The following is a 23624-nucleotide window of genomic DNA, read 5'->3' on the forward strand; positions in this document are numbered from 1 at the left end:
TCAGTTTAAAATACATTTGCCTGAAATTTACACCACTAGAGTACATCGATTAATGTATTATATAATGCAGGCGGGTGGGATTTTTATTTATTAAAATGTCCCGCTGTTGAGTATAGAACTCAAAATTATTTTGACAGGGGTGAAGGTCAGTAGACATCTGTTTGCAGTGTGCGCTTTTTTATTGCCGTCACAGTGTCATGATAAACAATTATTAACTAAAATTTCCAACTGTTAAACATGAAACTCAACATTATTTTGACAGGGGTGTAGCGCTTTTTATTTGCCGTCACAATGCCGTGATAAAATTAGTTTGCAACGGCACTTTACCGCCGTAGTAAAACTGCCCAAAAGGGACGGAACGTAACCCAGTGGTAAAGCGCTCGCTTGATGCGCTGTCGATCTGGGATCCATTCCTGTCGGTGGGCCAGTACAACATGACTGGTATATCAAATGTCGTGGCATGTGATATCCTCTATGAGGGATGGTGCATATTAAAGATCCCTTGCTACTAATGAAAAACAAATGTAGCGGGTTTCCTCTCTAAGACTATGTGTCGAAATTACCAAATGATGATGATTATATAAATCAATGTGCTTTAGTGGTGTGGTTAAACAAAACAAACTTAACTTAAAACTGTGTGAATTCTAAAGGATGTTTACATAGATAGAAGACCACAGTTATTTGTGAATCTTCAGCTGAGATTTATGCCAGCCCCTGGCATTCTAAATTACCATCTATGGTTTAAAAATAAAGAAAGATACAGGTATTTTTAGTCTCAAATTACTAAAAAGAGTCATAATTATAAAGAGAACTTATCTAAAATATTTTTAGTTAAATGTTTGTGTTACTTTTAACATAATGTGTCCAAACTGCATGATTTTGAATGCATTTTTGACAATGTTCACACCCATACAAACTAAAGCGGGAGTTGGCGGACATCACACATATATTTATGGAAACATTGCTCATTAAACCTTACGAAAACCCTCATTTGAACAAAGCTGTTCTATATTTTCACAAAATCAGCTTGTTTGAAAATTACCCAAAATGATCACGACCCACTTTTGTCACAATGAAAACCCGGTGTATGAATACCAAGCCTTATTACAGCTAAACCGTTTGCACTGCTGATGACAAACCAATTGTAAAAAATTTTTTTAAATAACTCCTTGGCTATCGCTAAGCTTAAGAATTTACTTCCTATTGCAAATAATAATATTAGCCTTCAAAAGAGGTTCTGTGCAAAACCAACAAGCGAACTCTTAGGGCGCTAACTGTATACCATAAAATAAAAGGCCGTGGCTATTGCGACCTCGGTGGTGTCGTGGTTAAGCCATCGGACTACAGGCTGGTATGTACAGGGTTCGCAGCCCGATACCGGCTCCAACCCAGAGCGAGTTTTAACGAGTCAATGGGTAGGTGTAAGACCACTACACCCTCTTCTCTCTCACTAACCACTAACCACTACCCATCTAACAACTAACCAGATAACTGAGGTGTGTGCCCAGGACAACGTGCTTGAACCTTAATTGGATATAAGCACGAAGATAAGTTGAAATGAAATGAATGAAATGCGACGTCATACACGAACACACGATAAAAATCACCCATCTATGAAAGAATTTTTTTTTTTATTTAACGACGCACTCAACACATTTTATTTACGGTTATATGGCGTCAGTCATATGGCTAAGGACCACACAAATATTGAGAGAGGAAACCCGCTGTCGCCTCTTCATAAGATACTATTTTCGATTAGCAGCAAGGGGTCTTTTATATACACCATCCCACAGACAGGGTAGTACATACCACGGCCTTTGATATGCCTGTCGTGGTGCACTGGCTGGAACGAGAAATAGCCCAATGGGCCCACTGATGGGCGAGCGCTGTACCACTGGGCTACATCCCGCCCTCCCAGCTATGACGTCATAGTGACTTTTGTCAAAACGTCAGCTCATTGTTTCAGAGCAAAGTAAAATTTTGATGCATAATATATTAGCTTTGTCAACATGTCTTTCAGCAGACCGACTTTCTAAGGATTTTGAGTTGTTTTGGACGAAGATTCCATCATAAATGTTTGTCGCATCTTCGCCATTTCAAGGAGAAATGAAATCGGAAATGTTTGTGGAGCAACAGAAGCCACTATGCATAATGACTTACCTCTCCTTTAACGGTAATGTTATCACACCGTTTCTGAAAACGGTTACGGATTTCAACACGACCTTGCTTAAATTATTTCACTCTGTCCATATGCTTCGCACAAGCAAAAATAAGCACAAGACATTAAGAGACATCGTGCAAAGCGGATCCAAGGCAAGTGTGAAAAACAATATTAAAAGACACAATATAAAAAGAAACAGAATTAGGAGAAACAATATGAAAAGAAACAACATGAAAACGAAGACAAAGAAAAACATTCAGAGAAACAAAGAAAAACAGAGAAACAAGGAAACGGACATGCAGTTAATGGCATCATATGTACTGAACACGAACAATGGGAACAATAACAACAGAGACAACGTGAAAGTGAACACCGCGTCAGAAAAGAAATCGTTTCCGAAGAAAGAGAAAACAAAGAATTTGAAACGAAGCAATAGCATCTCGTCCTGTTGCCGTCCTTACGCGCCTAGAAGGACAAGGAGTGGACTGGTCTTTGGTCCTCGATTCCTAATTTACGAACCAAAAATAACCAGAAGCGGAGCGATGTATTAAACTTAAATAATGTATCCTAATTTACGAAACAAAAATAACCAGAAGCGGAGCGATGTATTAAACTTAAATCATGTATCCTAATTTACGAACCAAAAATAACCAGAAGCGGAGCGATGTATTAAAGTTAAATCATGTATCCTAATTTACGAACCAAAAATAACCAGAAGCGGAGCGATGTATTAAACCTAAACAATGTATCCTAATTTACGAACCAAAAATAACCAGAAGCGGAGCGATGTATTAAACTTAAATCATGTATCCTAATTTACGAACCAAAAAACCCAGAAGCTTAGCGATGTACTGAACCTTAATGTATATATATATATATATATTTTTTTTTTTTGGAGCCGTGAATATAACGGGGATACCAACAGTAAGAAAACAAACAATGTGAAATTTATCATAAGAAATGATGAGAAGAAAAGTAATACGAAAACAAACAATGTAAAAAGGAATCAAATAAAAATAAACAATAACAACATGGATAATGTGAATAAGAAAACAAAGAATTTGAAAACAAATAGAAGGCGCGTATGAAGGTGGAGGTTTTAAGAATAGCAGACGCGTCTGAAGGGGGATGTTTTAAGAATAGCAGGCGCGTATGAAGGGGAGGTTTTAAGAATAGCAGGCGCGTATGAAGGGGAGGTTTTAAGAATAGCAGGCGCGTACGAAGGGGAGGGTTTAAGAATAGCAGGCGCGTATGAAGGGGGGATTTTGGGGGTCGAAACCCCTCTGGATCAAGCAAATTTTCTTCTCTGTTTTTTTTTTCAATATATTTTCCAGTGAAGCTCGCCGCAATATAGACCCTCTCCTGTACAAATTCCTTCTCACACGCCTGGATAAAGTGACCACAAAAATGGAACACTATATTAAACCTTAATGTACTGGGTTTTTTCTGATATTTTAAGTTAGTGTACTCGTTTATTCCACAACAACACAAATAATTAACTCTTTAAGCAGACTGACGATGCAGTGAATAATCCAGTGAGGAACACGTTGGAGACTGTTCACCATTTCACTTCATATATTGTGTATTTACAATGTGTATACTCTGTAGTCTCAGCGGATGAATACACTGTCGCAGGGCTCGAAATTAACGGCGGTACCGACAGACATTATCGTAGCTGCGATATGAATTATTGCTGTAGGTCAAGGGCTTTTTTCCCCCACTGGATAAAAATGATTGCTGTCGGTTGAAAGGATAATGTTTGGTTTTTAAGTTTGTGTTTATCTCTTACAAAAATTACTGGTTTAAAATTGTTGTAGGCATGCCCAAAATTGCCAACTAATAAATTATTTAGTTGAAGCCTTGCATTTTTGTTTGTTTGGTTTAATGACACCACTAGAGCACATTGATTAATTAATAATCGGCTATTTGATGTCAAACGTGGTAATTCTGACTTGTAGTCATCAGAGGAAACCAGCTACATTTTTCCCAGTGCAGCAAGGGATGTTATTTATGCAATGTCCAGCTGACAGGAAAAGCACATACCACGGCCTTTGTCCAGCTGTGGTGCACTGGTTGGAACGAGAAAAAACCCAATCAGTTGAATGATCCACCGAGGTGGTTCGATCCTGCGACGCAAGCACCTCAAGCGAACACTCAACTGACTGAGCTAAATCCCGTCTCAGCCTTGTTTTTGGGGTATAAATAAAATCATGATAGTGTGGGAGAATCCTGGTGGGGAGGGGGGAGGAGCATTTGAGGTCCAAAACTTTTACCTTTTTTGTGATATATAAATTATATTAATTAATATCACCAAAAAATGTGTCCCCTTCCACATGGACGAGCGCCCACCTCATCCCCACCCCGATTCCTACGGCTCCACCATAACAGAGAGAAACAGACACAGTCGGAGATATACACGCACAGAGAGATCGTTTTGGGAAGCACAGAGGGGTTTTCATAGTTTTAGAACCAAAGTTAAAGTTTGTTTTGTTTAACGACACCACTAGAGCACATTGATTTATTATTAATAGGCTATTGGATGTCAAAGATTTGGTAATTTTGATATATGGTCTTAGAGAGGAAACCCGCTACATTGTTTCCATTCCATTAGTAGCAAGGGATATTTTATATACACTATCCCACAGACAGGATAGTACATACCACGGACTTTGATATACCAGTCGTTGTGCACTGGCTGGAACGAAACATAGCCCAATGGGCCCACCTACAAGCATCGAACCTAAAACGACAGCGCATCAGGTGCCCGCTTTACCAGTGGGCTACGTCTCGCCCTTTCATAGTTTTCGTACCAAGAACGTAGAAATTCCCATTGGTTTGCCCACCGATTCGACTTCACGTCTGCTTGGTGGAATCAGACTATCAATAGGAACCATGGTTTCGCTAATTTGTATGGCGAGCGAGTTAAAACATGGAACAAGCGAGCGTAAGGAAGGAAATGTTTTATTTAACGACGCACTCAACACATTTCATTTACGGTTATATGGCGTCGGACATATGGTTAAGGACCACACAGATTTTTGAGAGGAAACCCGCTGTCGCCACTACATGGGCTACTCTTTCCGATTAGCAGCAAGGGATCTTTTATTTGCACTTCCCACAGGCAGGATAGCACAAACCATGGCCTTTGTTGGACCAGTTATGGATCACAGGTCGGTGCAAGTGGTTTACACCTACCCATTGAGCCTTGCGGAGCACTCACTCAGGGTTTGGAGCCGGTATCTGGATTATAAATCCCATGGCTGGACTGGGATCCGAACCCCATACCTATCAGCCTGTAGACCGATGGCCTAACCACGACGCCACCGAGGCCGGTCGATTCGACTTCACGTCTGCTTGATGGAATCGGACTATCAATAGGAACCATGGTTTCGCGAAATAGTATGGCGAGCGAGTTTAAATATGGGACAACATTGATACAAGGAAGGAAATGTTTTATTTAACGACGCACTCAACACATTTTATTTACGGTTATATGGCGTCGGACATATGGTTATGGACCAAACAGATATTAAGAGACGAAACCCGCTGTCGTCACTTCATGGGCTACTCTTTTTCGATTAGCAGCAAGGGATCTTTTATATGCACCATCCCACAGACAGGACAGTACATACCACGACCTTTGTTACACCAGATGTGGAGCACTGGCTGGAACGAGAAATAGCCCAATGGGTCCACCGACGGGGATCGATCCTAGACCGACCGCGCATCAAGCGACCGCTTTACCACTGGGCTACGCCCCGCCCCCCATTCATACAAGTGCAGGTGTGATTGTAGTTTATTAATAACAAATAAAGGAAATATTTTATTCGCCCTCAAAGATGTATTGTACCTTTATTTTGCTGCGATATATGTGGCATTGTTTACTGTGTACGTGCTAGCTTATTGTCCTGCCATCTGGTGACAAGGTGGCAAGATGGTGCGGGCATTTCTGCATAGAAGACAAATTAGCATTGATCCCTGCATATCGGCTGAATAATAGATCGTTGTATGGGAGTTAGTATCAAGTGCAAATAAGCAATTGTAGACGGACACTGGTTAAGCATATACAAAATGCTAACTTGTGTGTTAGAGCATTTAGGTGTTGTTGGGTGGGTTTTTTTTAAATTAATGAAATATTAACAGAAAATATTACAAGTAGCATTAATATGATATATTTTTTTTTATTGTTCTTTCTTTTTGCTATAGTATTATATCATGTAACATTGTTTTTAAAATGTTGCAGGTGTTTAACAAACCTATTTAGGTTAGGTAGCAATATATTTGTATGCCTATTGTATAATTTTATGTATATTTTTATTTGACAATTTAATAAATAATTAAATCATCAATCATCGATAATAAATATTTTGAGTTTGCTCTGTTGATTCAATTAAAAGTAATAGAGGCGAAAAATGTCTTATTATCTTCATTGAGTATTGAATTAAAATTTATTGCATACTTTTTTTAATGTATATTTTCATATGGCTGTGTTCTTTCTTTAGTTCTTTATTCAAAAATAATATATATATACAAAAATATCAGAAGCAAAAGAGAGCCCAAGAACAAATTCAAAAGCCATGATCTGTCTTTAAAAAGTACATATAAAAATACAATCCTTTGCCAGTACTTGAAAAGAGTGGCATATGTGATGGTATCCTCCCCCCCCCCTCTCTCTTTCTCTCTCACCCTCCCTCCCTCCCTCCCCCTTCTCTCTCTCTCTCTCTCTCTCTCTCTCTCTCTCTCTCTCTCTCTCTCTCTTTCTGTATGCTATTTGTTCAATAATAAATATAGTATTATTGTGCAAATTGTTTGTTTGTTTGTTTTTTGTTGTTGTTTTTTTATTGTTTTTCGTTTCTTTTTTTTCTCTTCCTTTTTAATGCAATAATTATTTTCCACTTCTACTTTAACTTAAGTAACCTACCCCCTCCCCCCAAAAAAAACCCAAACAACAACAAACAAACAAAAAACCCAGCAACAACAACAATAAAAGATGAAAACAAAAACCTAAAATTTTCTTACCGTCTGATTTTTCTCCGCTGGTATCGACAGCCTCGTTCCCATCATCCCTCGATTTATCGGCCTCGCCCCCGGAAGAGCTGCTGTGACCTTCACCTTCGTCCTCTCCGTCGGATCCTTTGACCTTGGTCCTGAGTACCCGGCTGATGGAGCTGACGCTGGGCACGCTGCCTCTGTCGCAGACTCTCTCCTTGAGCAGACGATCGCGGATCTCCCACGAGAAGATCCCCGGATTCTCGCGCTTATACGTCTCCACCCGCTTTTCCACTTCCGGTGTTGCTACGCGCGGCTTACTCCCGCCGATAACTCCTGGACGAATGCTTCCCGTTTCCTGGTACCGCTGAAGAATTTTGGAGACGCACCCGTGGGAGACGCGGAGTTGGCGACTGATGACGCACGGCCGCACCCCCTGGGCGGCGAGCTCCACGATCTTCAGGCGGATGTGGTTGGGCAAGGGGCGGCCGTTGATGAACACCCCTCCTAACTGGTTGACGCGGCCCTGACCTGGAAATAGAAGACAAATATTAAAATTAAATATATATACACATAAACAAACATAGCCCGAGTACTTTGACTGTAGAGGGCTAGACGGACATTTGGGCTGAATGTCTGTCCAAATGTCCGTCGAACCTTCTACAGTCAGAGTTGTTGGGCTAAAAGAGGCACTCTGTACATTTTTTAATTTTCGGCCACATAGTCTTACTGAAAAAAAATGAGTTTCCAAATCTCATTCAGTAAATGTAAGATAATTTAAATGTCCCTGTTGGGAGATTTATATTACATTTATTTACATTAATGTTTGTTTTGACACTACTAGAAAATAATAATGTTGATTAATAATATTATTAATGATCAGTTATTCAAAGTCAAACATTTAATAATTCTGGCCATAGTTTTCAGAGGAAATCCGCTACATTTTTTTGTTTTCATTAGCAGCAAGGTATCTTTTATATATACTTTACACACTGGTTGGGATGAACAAAACCTGACTCTGTCGTTGGCGATCGATCCCATGACTCATCACACCTCAAGCGACCACTCTACAACTGAGCTGCACCCCACCCTATGTTATTATTTAAATTAGACAAAATCGGATTTTAATTGTATGGTTGTGTTCTCTCTCTCTCGTCCCCACCCCTTTCTTCCTCCTGTCTAACTATTCTTAGCTCACAAAAGCTAGTTGGAGAATAATTATAATCAGATGAGGGATGCAGTGGGGAGTGTTTAATGTGTGGGTTGTTTTTCTTCAATACAGTCTGCCCTTATTTAACCTTGTTTACGAATAATTGCAGACCTACAATGACTTTTTTTCTTTCTTTTTTCTTGAATGTTTCTGGTCATTCTGATGTTTGTATTAATTAATACCTTTTACTTTACCTTTCGATAATTTCGTACGTACATTAGGAAACAAAATGAATTTGAACCACTACGCATTTTAGGATATACGGAAACACAGAGATCATACAAAGTACAGGAAGGAAGTAAATGTTTTATTTAACGACGCACTCAACACATTTTATTTACGGTTATATGGCGTCGGACATATGGTTAAGGACCACACAGATATTAAGGGAGGAAACCTGCTGTCGCCACTTCATGGGCTACTCTTTTTGATAAGCAGCAAGGGATCTTTTATATGCACCATTCCATAGACAGGCAAGCACATACCACAGTCTTTGATGTAACAGTCGTGGTGCACTGGCTGGAGCCAGACACAGCCCAATGGGCCCACTGACGGGGATCGATCCCAAACCGACAGCGCATCAAGCGAGCGCTGTACCACTGGGCTACGCCTCGCCCCACAAAGTACAGACATCGATGTTTAAGAAAATTAATTTAAAACGTAATTTTGGTCGTTAAAAAGGCTCTTATAGTCGAAATCATGTTAAATGGCAGCAAATTTTAAATAATATATGTCTCCCTAAAAAAAAAAAAAAAAAAAAAATCCCCAACAAACCTTCACTTTCCTGCAAACGCATTGTCTTTTTTCGGGTTATGTTTTCCATTTTGTTTATTTATTTATTTATTTATTCGTTTATTTTCTTTAAAAATAGTGTACATACTTTAAGATAATTATAATTAATCTATGTATAAATACATATGCATCCTAAATGTTTCAATTATGATTACAAAACTGTTTCTGGAAAATATTTTAATAAAAATAATAAAATAAAAATATTGTTATGAAAACAACAAAATCAAGTAAAACAATCAGGAAAGAGAGAAGAAGAAGAAGAAGAAGAAGAAGGAGAAGAAGGAGAAATATTAGTAATTTCAGGAAATAGCTTTACATCTATCATTAGATGAATAAGGAAAATACACAAAGAAATCAGCGCCACCAACACTAAATAATATACGTTAACATTAATGTATAAGGAACTAAATTAATTAAATGTTTAAATTAATTTTAAGAACAAGAGTCAAATAAACAACGTATGTTTTAATTACAAAACAAATAATAACTATTACAAAAATTATCACTCACAGCATGAAATTAAATGACTAAATCAGGGACCGACGGTATAAAAGCCCCCCCCCCCCCCCCCCATACACACACACACACTCCATCCCCGAACATTTTGAAATCAAGAAAGTTACATACTTAAAACGTCAATATCAATATACAGTAATTTATTTTATTTATTGCATAAAATATCACCCCTGCTAGCTACGGCCCTGTAAATGCGTTTCATTTTCGGCAAAAATCGTATAATATCAGTGCATCAATTTCTTTTATATATAGGGATTGTTTCTGAAAAAAAGCCCTGCCGACATTCCTGAGTTTGCTCCATTGTAAGATGTTTAAGACTAATAAAATATTTCCACGATTAAACGTATATATTAAATATATTTTTTTGTTTAGGATATCAGTGTCTGTATATTCAATGAGTTTCTGGTCGTCTTAATATTTCTAACAAGTCCAAACTGGATTTTTCCTTACGAAAAAAACCCCCTATATTTTAGGAAATAAAATGAAATTTAACCTAGTACAAATATTAGAACGATCAGAAACACGTTTAATATACAGCCACTAATATTGTATGCAGAAAAATATATTTGATATGTAATTACAGTCATCAAAAAGTCTTAAAGATAACATCTTAAAAATTGCAGCAAACTGAGGATGTCCCTTTAATGATTAAAATAAAGCTAAATAAATGTTGCCTCCACAAGTTAATTTTGGAATGGACATCGTGTAACGGTTAAAGAGGCGGATAAGGACAAATCAAACGAAATGACCATCTGATTAATTGCTGAAATGAATATCTTGTTAACACGGTGCTAACACACGGGTTCGTTTGCCGCTGCAAGTGAAACACGATTATCGCGTCTAGATAACAGTATCGCTCTTTAATGGGCGGGACATCAAAGCGGTGCGATTTTCTACACCACTTGGTTGAGTAACAAAAGTCTGGTGCCAATTGAGTGAAGCGTTAATTTGTTACCTGTGAAAACTGGGTTCTTAATCGTCCTCGCTGTAGGAATTTTACACCTTTGTCGAAAAGGATTTGCTGCTTGAAAGCACAGCGAATGCACTGAATACTTATTAAAGTGGTCGAAGTGTTTGCATTAATATATCTATTTAGTACGATTTAGAAAAGAAAAAAAAAATTCTGACTAGCAAAAAAGGAATATTTTTATTTAACGACTCGCTGCGCATATTTTAATTACGGTCATATGACGTGAGGCATATGGTTAAGGACCACACAAATAAATAATGAGAGAAGAAACCCACTGTCATCACACAGTGGGCTACTCTTTCCGATTAACAGCAGGGGATTTTTTGTCACTAATACCCTTATTCAAAAGTGAATAAAAAAATATATGTATTATATATATTTGACTAAGAAAACAATCTAAGGTGCAGTTTTTAAAGAGTTGTAAATTTTAATATGTTATAGAAATATTGAACAAAAAATAGGCCTACACATATGCTTATGAAAAGAAAACAACTTAAATTCAAATAGGATTATTTTATAGGACAAATAGGACATATTATGGTTAAGGACCACACAGATATTGAGGGAGGAAACCTGCTGTCGCCACTTCATGGGCTACTCTTTTCGTTTAGCAGCAAGAGATCTTTTATATGCACCATCCCATAGACATGGTAGCACATACCACGGTCTTTGATGTACCTGTCGTGGTACACTGTCTGGAGCAAGAAATAGGCTAAATGGGCCCACTGACGGGGATCGACCCCAAACCGACATGTATTAAGCGAGCGCTTTACCACTGGACTACGATCTCACCCCAGGCAGGCCAGAATTCGGAACTGCGAGTAAATGTATTTTAAATTGTGAAATCCTGTAATAACATGATTGATTGATTGATTAATTAATTTAATTTAATTATTTCTGGACTAGTATATAAACTGGAATGTATATAATTATTGTTCTCGGCATTTTTTTTTTATTATTTTTTTTTATTATTATCCGAATCTAGTACCAGCCAATCAGTCGTCAACAAAGTGGTTATTACTTCTTAATACATTTTAGACGGAATTTTTTTTTAAAATCATAATAATTTTTTTTACAATTACTTAAAGAGAAATGTTTTCAAGACCATATAAAATAAAACAAAAACATTAAAAATGGGTCAGCCCAGATGCTTCGATCCGACGACCCAACGATCTCAAGCAATCGCTCTACCGACTGAACTATATTCCACCCCATACCGAATATAGATAAAGGCACGGACATACATAAACTAATAATTTTTGCGCTTCGCTCCTATCCCAGATGATCAATTCTGTAATTAATAGTCCTTACTAAAATAATAATTTATCCAGATTATTAAAATTATTAACAAAATAATTAATGCAATGGTAATACTGTTGTTGTTATTAATACTACACACTTGCATAGTTAGTCTTTTATACTACGAATTTTAAAATCGGTGAAGAATTTCAGTGCGCTGTAATAAACAATAATTACTAGTATATAAAGCCACGCTATTCCGTTTATCAGCCGATGTATCAATCGATTACAGAACCACGCCCACTCCAATGCCGGAACCGCCCAGCCAATCCGCGTTCTACGATCGTGTCCATGTTTGAGGGCGTGGCTAGCAGGTGGCAGGCCTGTATTGTTTAGGTAAACAGAACCCAAAGAACCACAGCGGTTTGGCGGCACTTTAGATGATGCATAATTGTTGGGTTCTGCTTCATTATCCACGCTATTACTAGTATAATGTATATAATATAATAGGCTGTTTAATTATTTTATTTAAAAAAAATAAAATAATAAAGCTGTGTAAAATATGACAATATTTAAGAATTGTTTATAGAGGACCAGGTTTCCGGCTTAATACGTAATTATAATAAAATATTATCTACTTGGCATAGTGGTTAAGCCGTCGGTCTTAAGGCTGGTAGGTACTGGGTTCGCATCCAGGCACCGGCTCTCACCCAGATTGAGTTTTACCAACTCATTGCGTAGGTGTAAGGCCACTACACTGATTTCTCCCTCACTAACAGCTAAACAACTAAACCGCTGTCCTGGACAGACAGCCCAGACTGTTGAGGTGTGTCCAGGACAGCGTGCTTGACCCATAATTGATATAAGCACGAAAATAAAGTTGAAATGCAATAATGTGAAAATACTATATGAAAATACTATATCAAGCACCACTACAGAAAACATTTGTTTACGTGTATATCTATATTTATATTTATTTTATTTAAAACAATTTTGGTTATCACATATTTTTATGGACAGACAGGAGAATTGCACTAGTGGCACGAATTCGACACATTTAATTATAAAATATACCAAGGAAGTAAAGAAATCCCCTAAATTAAAATATATTCAATGTGTAGCCTAAAAACTAAATGATTTGTTAAAAGCTTTGTAGGCATTACACAATCAAACTATTAACAAAACAAAAAAGAGTTGTTGCAGTCACTTTCAAAACGTATTGAATTTCGCTATATTTAGGCTACTTTTAAACTCACAGACCCTAGTTTCAACCTGTGAAAATGGACACTAACTTTGATTAATCTATAAACCTGTGACACATCTGGATAAAGTTACAACAGAGTGAAACAAGTCTGTGACGTTGAATATCCTTGAAAACAGACTACGGCTCGACTTTATAGCCGTTACTTCTCAGAAGTTTGTGAGTTCTTAAAAAAAAAAAATATAATAATAAAAAAATTAAAAAATCCACTTCGGTTGTTTGAAAATGGATAATCTAAACAATGAAATCTAAGTAACATCTGATTTCAACTATCAACAATGACTTTAATATTGAACAATATGTGGTAGTGTCTAAAAACTAGGGTTTGTCACTTTAATATTTGTTCGGGGCGGGATTTAGCTTAGTCGGTTGAGCGCTCGCGTGAGGTGTTTGCGTCGCAGGATTGAACCACCTCGGTGGATCCATTCAACTGATTGGGGTTTTTTCTCTCATTCCAACCAGTGTACCACAACTGGTCAAAGACCGTGGTATGTGTTGTCCTGTCTGTAGGAAAGTGCATATAAAAGATCCCTTGTTTCTAATGGAGACAATGTTTCCTCTGATGACTACAAGTTGAAACTACCAAATGTTTGACATCCAATAGCCGATGATTAATTAATCAATGGGCTCTAGTGGTGTCGTTAAACAACACAAATTTTAACTTTGACGTAATAATAACTGATCAAAGGCCGTGGTATGTGCTTTCCTGTCTGTGGGAAAGTGCATATAAAATATCACTTGCTGCATTAGGAAAAATGTAGCGGGTTTCCTCTGATGACTACGAGTCAGAATTACCAAATGTGTGACATCCAATAGCCGATGATTAATTAATCAATGTGCTCTGGTGGTGTCGTTAAGCAAAACAAACTTTATCATTATATTTCAGAATTACCAAATGCTTGACATTCAATAGTGGATAATTAATTAATCAATATCTTCTAGTGGTATCGTTAAACAAAACAAACTTTGACTTTAACTTTTTAAATATCTGTTCAGTATTTCATTTATTAAAGTAGTGACTATTACACAGATATTTAAATGAACAAAGACTCGATTTCTCTTTATTTAAGTTTTAAACATTAGACTTGACTTGGTGAAACCCGAAGAGCATGGCAATTAAAAAGCACGATTGTTAAAACTTGAAAAAGCCTGGATTAGAATCCACTCGTCTGTAATAATTTAATCTTATCTTTCCTGATTTCATTTAACCAAACTTCATGTAGAAATCACAACAGCAAAATAATTACCTGTAAAATACATTTCATATTAGCTCGTAATATGTGTATTGTTTTATCACAAAGAAGTTCTGCTCTAGTTACTGGAATTACAACAGTTCTATTGTGATAAATTACTCAATAATATTACTTTTTTACCATTTTAAGTTTTAGCTATTTTATTAACAGAATTTGCCGCGGGACTGTAACGTCGTTGTCTCTCATCCAATCACTGAGGCGTTTACAAAAATCGTAGGCCTTCCGCCCGGGTTTATTTTTGTTACGAGTCTGATCATTGTTTGACCATGCGTACAAATTCGTAATGGCCCTAAATTCGTTTCACTTGTTTATGGTGAGGAAATTTTCTGGTTCGATTTACCGCGCATTTAAATCTAACGTGGTAATTGGGCGTGTTGCAACAACTTAGCTGGCAGTATCCGTATCAAGTGATCGGGTTCTCAAATCAATGAATTAAAAAGCTGACTTTTCGTCGTCTGGTGGGTAACACTACCCACCTACACCACGGGGGATCTCGCACACTTTGTTTAATTTGAGAACATAATTGTTTTATTGCTATTGATTTAATTGAAAAAGTTTACATTTCATTAGGCTGACTTTATTTCACTCGATGAAACCGACTCGATTTCACTTTTTAACCAGACACCCAGACAGACAAACAGATCACTGGCGTAGGAAGCGGGGAGCCAAGGGGGGCATGTACACCCCCCCCCCCCCCAACTTTTCATATATTTTGCTTTATATTTGCTTTATAATAGTTTAAAAGTGTGTAAATATAAAAGTGTGCCCCCCCCCCCCCCCACACACACACACTTTTGGCATCTTCCTACGCTACTGCAGATAATGAAAATAAGTTGTATTTCTGCATAACGACAAATATATATTATCCAGTGAATAATTTAAAAATAAAGTTTTCATTAATGTATACAAGTGAATTATTCAGTGAAATAAATAAAAATAAAATTAAAGAAGCCGAGATCGAAATGTTTAAGTCACATGTAAATTCAGTTTCTTATTTGTCATTTTCAACTGTATATATTATTTAAATATACGACAGCAGAGAAACTCGTATTTATGTAAACGTTTATAGTGATCAAGCTTTTCACAAACGTGCAATGCGTCCTCTTTTTGCTACACACACCCCAAAAAAAAAAAAAAATCTGACGAGATAATATCCCCCCCCCCCCCCCCCACTCCACATTGCATCTCTTTTTCTTCCCACCACCGTTTACATTTTCCCTTTGCCCGCAGACAATGTTGGTGCACCTCTTGTGGGCGCCCCAAATATAAAATCCTGACTACGTCTTTGTCCCCGACCTCCCCCCCCCACCCCCCTCAAAAAAAGAAGAAGAAGAAGAAAGGTCAAGAAGGTTGATTTTGTTAGGATATTTTAAAATAGTTTTTTCTTTTAAAAGCGTGCACAGGCATTAGCTGTTAACAACCACCACTACCACTAGCGTACGATTTTTAGAGTTCGTAAACAAAATTTAACCCTCTAAAACAGTAATTATACTCTTTCGCTATAATTCAAATAAGCATCTATTTTCTCTCTTTCGATTGTTATAAATATCAAAGGATATCAATTTACATATATCGCTTATTTATCCTCTTCAAATTACTCGTCTCAGTAATTAGTTTTTCTCGTCCAGACATAAAACTTTCAAATTGTATCTTAAAACCATCATCTAGCTAGCAAAAACTGGTATCAACTGTTGTCTGTTACATACAACAGCTTGATTCAATTTCGCCACACAATAGTGCGAAATAGACCTGACAGTCGCGTCTATTTCTCTAATCAAATATCAATCTTCCAGCATTAACGTTACGTAGCAGAGATCTATTGCAGTGATTAAATGTAATTTTATTTTTCAACGCACTCGGCGGTCGTTTTCTATAGAAAAAAAAGATGCGGTAAGTGAAGTTACTGAATCATACACACACAAAAAATAATTTAATTAAAATGCTTGGGAGTATGTTTTTGTCATGCTTTGTGGATGATTTTTATACAGATAAAGTTTTATATGATGCTAAGCCTTTGGGAAAGAAAGTGTATTTTGGGATGCAGAGTTTTGGTACAAAATAAAATATTCAGGACTTAGTTATTCAACGAAAGCGCACATGATATAGTTTTCTCTATAATATTATTTGTAGCGAGCCGTGAATGTCGAACACGCGGGCATCTGTAAAAAAACAGAAAGATCCATTATCACTCGATTAAGCTTCTTGATTCAGCAAGGAAGGAAATGTTTTATTTAACGACGTACTCGACACATTTTATTTACGGTTATATGGCATCAGTGTTATGGTTAAGGACCACACAGATACTGAGAGAGGAAACCCGCTGTCGCCACTTTATGGGCTACTCTTTTCGATTAGCAGCAATGGATCTTTTATATGCATCATCCCACAGACAGAATAGTACATACCACGGCTTTTGTTACACCAGTTGTGGAGTACTGGCTAGAACGAGAAATAGTCCAATGGGTCCACCGACGGGGATTGATCCTAGACCGACCGGGCATCAAGCGAACGCTTTACCACTGGGCTACGTCCCGCCCTGATTAAACAAGTTCATATCAATAACATACGTAATTTACTATTTACAATATAATATGTTATTGTTTACAAAGAAGAATATTATTTTAATAAATATGTTCCATTTTTAACGATAACTGTAGAATACGCATCACATATAAAACAATTAAACATTTTTTTTTTTAATTTAAGTTTTATTTTATTTACTATCATTATTTAAAATCTTTATTTTTATCTTAAAGGTTGTGATTTTTTATTTGGTTTTATTTAAAGAGACATTCCTGAGTTTGCTGCAATTTTTAAGATGTTATCCACTAACAGAGATTTTGTAACGATTGTAATTAATTATTAAATATATTTTTCTGTATAAAATATTAGTTGTTGTATAATAAACGTATTTCTGATGGTTCTAATATTTGTACTAGGTTAAATTTAATTTTATTTCCTAAAAATGTTTTTCGTACGTACGAAATTATTTGAAGACAAAATCCAGTTTGGGCTTCTTACAAATATTAAGACGACCAGAAACACATTAAATATACACACTGATATTCTAAACAAGAAAATATATTTAATATGTAAGTTTAATCGTAGAAATATTTTATTAGTCGGAAACATCTTACAATGCAGCAAACTCGGGAATGTCCTTTTAACCATTTAGCATCAATCGTCAGTGTTTCCACAAGTAAATAAAAATAATATTTCACTGTGATTCAAATATAAACATCTATCAACTTTTCTGATAATGCTATTGACACTACCTGTACATTTTCGTTCAGTGACACGCCATTCTTCGTTATTGGTTAAATATCGTGAATTGTCGATAGATTAAACTAACGTAGGTGCCTTTTTAAAAAGGTGTTCCACTATCTTTGAAAAACCGTAATCAGTTCCCAAAAATTAACATCTGTCTTATAAATTTGAATTTATTTTAAATGTCGGAACTTTAAAATTTTATTACGTATAATATGTTATTATGTTTCACTATTTAAAAATATTTTTTAATCCCTTATAACTCCACGATCAGTGACCTTTATACCGTTTAATAAGAATGTTTATTATATATTCTATTGCATATATATATTACGTATAATATGTCTGTATGTTTTACTGTTGATAATGTGAATTTTTTAGTCTCCCATAACTCAATTTTATTGGGGGCGAGACGTAGCCCAGTGGTAAAGCGTTCGCTTGTTGCGCGGTCGGTCTAGGATCGATCCCCGTCGGTGGACCCATTGGGCTATTTGTCGTTCCAGCCAGTGCTCCACAACTGGTGTAACAAAGGCCGTGGTATGTACTATCCTTTCTGTGGGATGGTGCATATAAAAGATCCCTTGCTGCTCATTGAAAAGAGTAGCCCATGAAGTGGCGACAGCAGGTTTCCTCTCTCAATATCTGTGTGGTCCTTAACCATGTGTCTGACGCCATATAACCGTAAATAAAATGTGTCGAGTGCGTCGTTAAATAAAAACATTTCCTTCCTTCCTTCCATTTTATTGGGAATGTTTCTTGTGTATTGTACGGTATAAGACTGTAATCAAATATATGTCTGTCTGTCTGTCTGTCTGTCTGTCTTGGACATACAGTCTGGATAGTCATAAGCGTACTAGACGAGGGGTGGGGGGCCAACTGCCTAGTACTGGAGCAAATTTTCAAATTCGGGCAAAAACGATAAGAGATATTCGGGGAAAATTTGTTTTTTTGTTGTTTTTTTACAATGTTTATCCATCATTCTACACGCAAAATTAGTTGTAATCCATGTAAAAATGCCAAGTGTTTCGTTAAAGGGTTGTAACCCAATATAGCTGTTTAGCTGTAATACTAATATGAATAAATGTTAATGTTGTTATCCAGATTCGGGCATTTTTATTTAATCTGGGAAAAAACCCAGTCTTCCCTCCTACAAAACTGGACCCAATACGCCTATGTGGATAACTGAGGCGTTTCCCCCAGACAGGTGTGCTTGAACTTTAAGAACATAAGAAAAGAAAAATGAAAATGATTTGCAGAGGACACTTACATGAAACCCGTGGAGTTTGACGATATGTAGAAAAATAATACATTACTTGACACGTGACACCCGTGTCTGTTTCACAGCGTGCAACTACACGTGTTTATGTTTACATGGTTTATATCTCTTTTACGGTCTCCTCAAATCTTCCGTGAAAAAAAAACAACCTACAAACTGTTGGCGTATTTTAACAACCATCCAGAATAAATGATTTTAAAACAGCTCACGTCATTGGCGGTTTTTCTAAGTCGTGTTCAAAAGGGACATTCTAGTATGTTATTTATGTATGTATACTCGTACGTGTATTGTTGTAAGAGATAAGGAAAGACCATAAGGCATTGACCTTAGTTATCACGCATATTTCAGTCCCTCTCCCCACCCCCCACCCCACTGTTATCTTACACATTGTTCACAACATTTTGCTAAAAAGTTTGTAAAACATTTTCGCAAAACCAACGTGTTTCGTTGTAGTCCTGGTTTCAGTAGTAGCTCAAACATTAGTTGATGCGAAACAAACCAAGAACAAGAGAATGTACCACAAAAATTAACAGAGGCGGATCTAGGGGTGGGGTGGGGTTATCAGGGGCTCGTCCCCCTAAATTTTGCGATAGTTATAACTTTATTATATATTAATTTTATTTTTTTATGACCCCCCTCCAAACCTCCCCCAAAGTTCCCGTGGCATTCCACTTCATGTCACTCCCACCAATGGATTTTCTGGATCCGCCACTGATTAAGAACAGCGGCGATAAGGATTTTGCATCTCTGTACATAGTAAACACTTTAAGTTCAAGCGTGTATTGGCTTAAGCTGTATTATTATCTTAAATGTTAGGCATTTTCTTTCTTTCATTTGTTTATCAATATAAACTTCAGTGTTTTAAATACTGTTTGAATTGACAAGAGGAAAAAACCCACCAAAATTAAATGTTAGTTAATCAGTTTTAAAATACTTAGTATTTATAATTTTAAGTTAAAATTTAACAAGACTTATAATAACGATATGTATTTGTGGAATGGTTTTAAATAATTTAATAAAACATTTTAAATGTAAAAAATATTTACTATTTCAACAACAATATGCCAGGTCATGTTGAAAACTTAAATAGCTAATAGAATGGCACTAATTCTTTATTAACGCTTTAAGAAATTTAAACATTAAATAACTCTGTGAAAAAAGACTTATTCACCTACCATTAAATTTCCTCCATATCTGTATTGTTATAATTCAAGTCCTTTGTAATATATATATTTTTTAATTCAGGAATTGCTTATAGACACAGTATTTTATATAGATACATAAGAATGATGGTACAATACCGAGTTAATTATTATAAAATAAAATATAAACCTGGGGGGGGGGGGGGGGGGGGGGGGGGTTTTCCCAAATGGCTATAATGAACTAAATACAATGTTATGCTATTATTATTATTATTATTATTTTTAAATGAAATCTTTGATTAGGATTTTATTATTTTTAATACGGATTAATTATTACGCATATATAAATATATTTTGGCACCACATTTACTTTTCGTTTACTTCTTTTCTCTTTTGTGTTGAGATAATCTATAACTGACCTTTTAAAAGTGCTTCTTGCTCCATTCGGGTGAAATCCATTACAATTCCGAGAAGAAACAAAAAATGAGGCGTAGTCAGTTCCGTGTCACTGTTCCGACCCCGCCAAGACTAGCGCAGAGTGCCAAAGGAAATACGAAACTACGGGATGTGAGCTTCAATTTGTACGCGCCGATTTTATGCAAATTACGGCGTTAAATTATTCACGTAAGGACAATCGAAAGAACAAAACAGCTTCATCAGGCTTAACGAGTTGAGCAACACCCTGCGACCAGACTTTCCAAACTTACCCCCCGCCATTGGGACTGTGCCGTATCATCGGCGACAATCGCTCAGCTAATTAACATGGAGTAATAAACGCGAAGCTTCAAAGCTAAGGATCTCGCAAAGGGCGATGGGGCAGTTTTGGTTTTTGTTTCAAAGATTCGCTCGTTAAACGTTAGTTAGATAGACAACCTGTTGGTGCAAGGTGTTTCGCAGGTTAGCACGTAGCCGCGGTCATAAACTACGAGGCGCGAAAAGACGCACCAACAACTTCAAAAGAGAAAATTCTTAAATCTCCGAATGTTCTTCGTTTTCAGAAACTAATTAATCTGTTACCTGCCTCTTGGAATCTTGGAAAAGAAAACGGAATTGGTAGGCTAACGGGATTGGTTTTAGAATCATATGTGTCTAAACAGGTGTGGAGGAGGTGTGTGTGTGTTGGGGGACACTGCCTCTCCCCAATTCTAAATATTATACATTGCACCACAAGTTGTAAGGCGAATTATTGGAATTAATATAATAAATTTTATTAATGCTCCCCCCACTTGGGTCCTTGGCATCTTCTGAGGCCTATGCGAAATAAGATCTATAACAGAAATGCCTTCTATAGTCCTAGTCCAAGTCGTATAGGCTCGAGATTAATGTTCATGTAAATTTATACTATTCAGGCACGTGTGTGTTTTCGGGGGTCGAAACCCAACCCTGCTCAAGAAGGAAATTTTCTTTTTTCCAATATATATTTTCCGGAGGAGCATGACTCATCGCCGCTATAAACTTCGGTCACCAGTCTAACCCCCCCCCCCCCCCCCCCCCCCCCCCCCCCCCCCCCCCCCCCCCCCCCCCCCCCCCCCCCCCCCCCCCCCCAGCTATAATTCCTACATATGCGCCTACATTTGCAATCCATTGGCAATGTCGGGCACTTATTAACACTGTCAATATGTCACTGTTCACTATTTTGAGAAATAATCATAAGTAATGGTAGCAAAACTCTAAAATGTATTTATTTATTTATTTATTTATGAAAACTGTTGATATGAAGACATTTTGAAACCGGTGCCGTTTATCAGCGTATTCTTTCAAAGGCGTAGACCCTAGTTTCAGTCCGTGTAAATGAACACTTACGTTTAGTTCATTGGATACGGTTATAATAGAGAGAAGCTAAAGTTTGTGATGTTTAAACGGGGAAATAACGTCAAAAATAACTAGAACTTTGTCTCGGTAACCATTACTTTTCAGACGAACGTGCGTTTTCAGAATGATGAAAAATCCATTTTGGTGTATTACAAAGAACCTGGATTACCAGAACAACTTCAGGTATACGAAAACGAATATTGTAAATAATAAAATTTAATACTTCGAATTTAAATAATCAAAAACAGTTTTAATAGTGAAAAATACGTCGTTGTGTAGGGTCTGTGTTCTATAGGAAAATGTACATATAGCCTATTTAATCGGTTCTTTGTAATGCCTATGAACTCTGTATTTACACTTAATAAATATTTTTAGCAATAATCATGTGTAATTGTAGCAAAACCTTAAACTACATTTATATTTATGCTATGAAAGTTGTCGATATGATGAAATATTGAAAACCATAGCCGTTTATCCTCCATTCTGTTAATATGTCAAAACATACATTTATTTAATGTTCTATATGAAAATGTACATGCAGCCTATTTAATAGATTCTTTGTAATGCATATGAATCCTGTATTTACACTTAATAAATACATGTATTTTGAGAAAATAATAGCCTGTAATTGTAGCAAAACTTTCAAATAAATTGATACACTTGTATTTACTATAAAAACTGTTAATATGATGAAATATTGAAATCTATCACCGTTTATCAGCGCACTCTATTAAAATGTGCATGTACCCTATTTAACTGATTCTTTGTAATGCATATGAACCTTATATTTACGCTTAATACTTAAAGCTGTGGAACTAGAAGGAGTTAATAATCTTCATGCACGAGCACTGTTGAGCCTTTGTATTACAAAAATGACTCACTATTGTCTGTTAATTATTTTAGAATTATGTTTTTTTTTAAATGAAATTTAAAATGAGCGAACTGTTTGGTTCGGCAAAGTCGATCGTAAAAAATGTTTGCACCTGTTTTATTGTGTTAATAATCCAGTTAATGTAAAACAAACAAACAGACAATATATACTTAAAATTAAAGTTTTTTCTTAAACCATAGAACCATGCATATTCCAGAAAAAAAACCCCGCCATATTTGATATCAATAGCTTTAGTTAGGTTCATAAAAACGCAAAATGAATGTAGATTTTGAAATAGCAGCTATGTTCTAATTTGTTAGGGTGGGGTTTTTTCAAAGTCAAGCATAATAGGTTTTCTGTGATACGTTTTAAAATTCGGCAATTTTTATTTCATTTCAACTTATTTTCATGCTTATATGCAATTAAGGTTCAATCACGCTGTCCTGGGCACACGCCTACGCTTTCTGGGCTGTTTGTCCAGGACAGTGGGTTAGTTGTTAGTGGTTAGTGAGAGAGAAGAGCGTATAGTGGTGTTACATCTACCCATCGAGTCGTTAAAACTCGCTCTGGGTGGGAGCCGGTACCGGGCTGCGAACCCTTTACCTACCAGCCCTAAATTGGGCAATGATTTGTCTTAATACCACGCCACGTGATTTGCGTTAAATAACAAACGAATTACGGATTCTTTTAATTAATGAAAGAAAGAAATATTTTATTTAACGACGCACTCAACACATTTTATTTACGGTTATATGGCGTCAGACATTTGGTTAAGGACCACACAGATATTGAGAGAGATAATTAATTAAGTATTTACCAGGAATTCCATTGTAGATCCATTAAATGTAATAACCGACTGATTCTA

General features: G+C 36.5%; 1 protein-coding gene across 2 annotated transcripts in view; it reads right to left on the reverse strand.

The window, feature by feature from the left end:
* Positions 1-23624, reverse strand: part of LOC121390256 (paired box protein Pax-7-like) — a 44992-nt gene that overhangs the window by 15402 nt on the left and 5966 nt on the right. The window contains exons 1-2 of one of the 2 annotated variants that reach the window (XM_041522039.1): positions 20496-20604; positions 7181-7681 (exon numbers count right to left, since the gene is read on the reverse strand). In XM_041522039.1, the coding sequence (XP_041377973.1) occupies positions 7181-7681; positions 20496-20535 (541 nt within the window). In that variant the 5' untranslated portion in view covers positions 20536-20604. Of the gene's footprint in view, positions 1-7180; positions 7682-20495; positions 20605-23624 lie in introns of those variants that run through there. The other variant, XM_041522038.1, reaches the window with a different exon arrangement.

This window comes from Gigantopelta aegis, chromosome 15 (assembly GCF_016097555.1).
Source record: "Gigantopelta aegis isolate Gae_Host chromosome 15, Gae_host_genome, whole genome shotgun sequence".
In the NCBI taxonomy this organism is placed as follows: domain Eukaryota; kingdom Metazoa; phylum Mollusca; class Gastropoda; order Neomphalida; family Peltospiridae; genus Gigantopelta; species Gigantopelta aegis.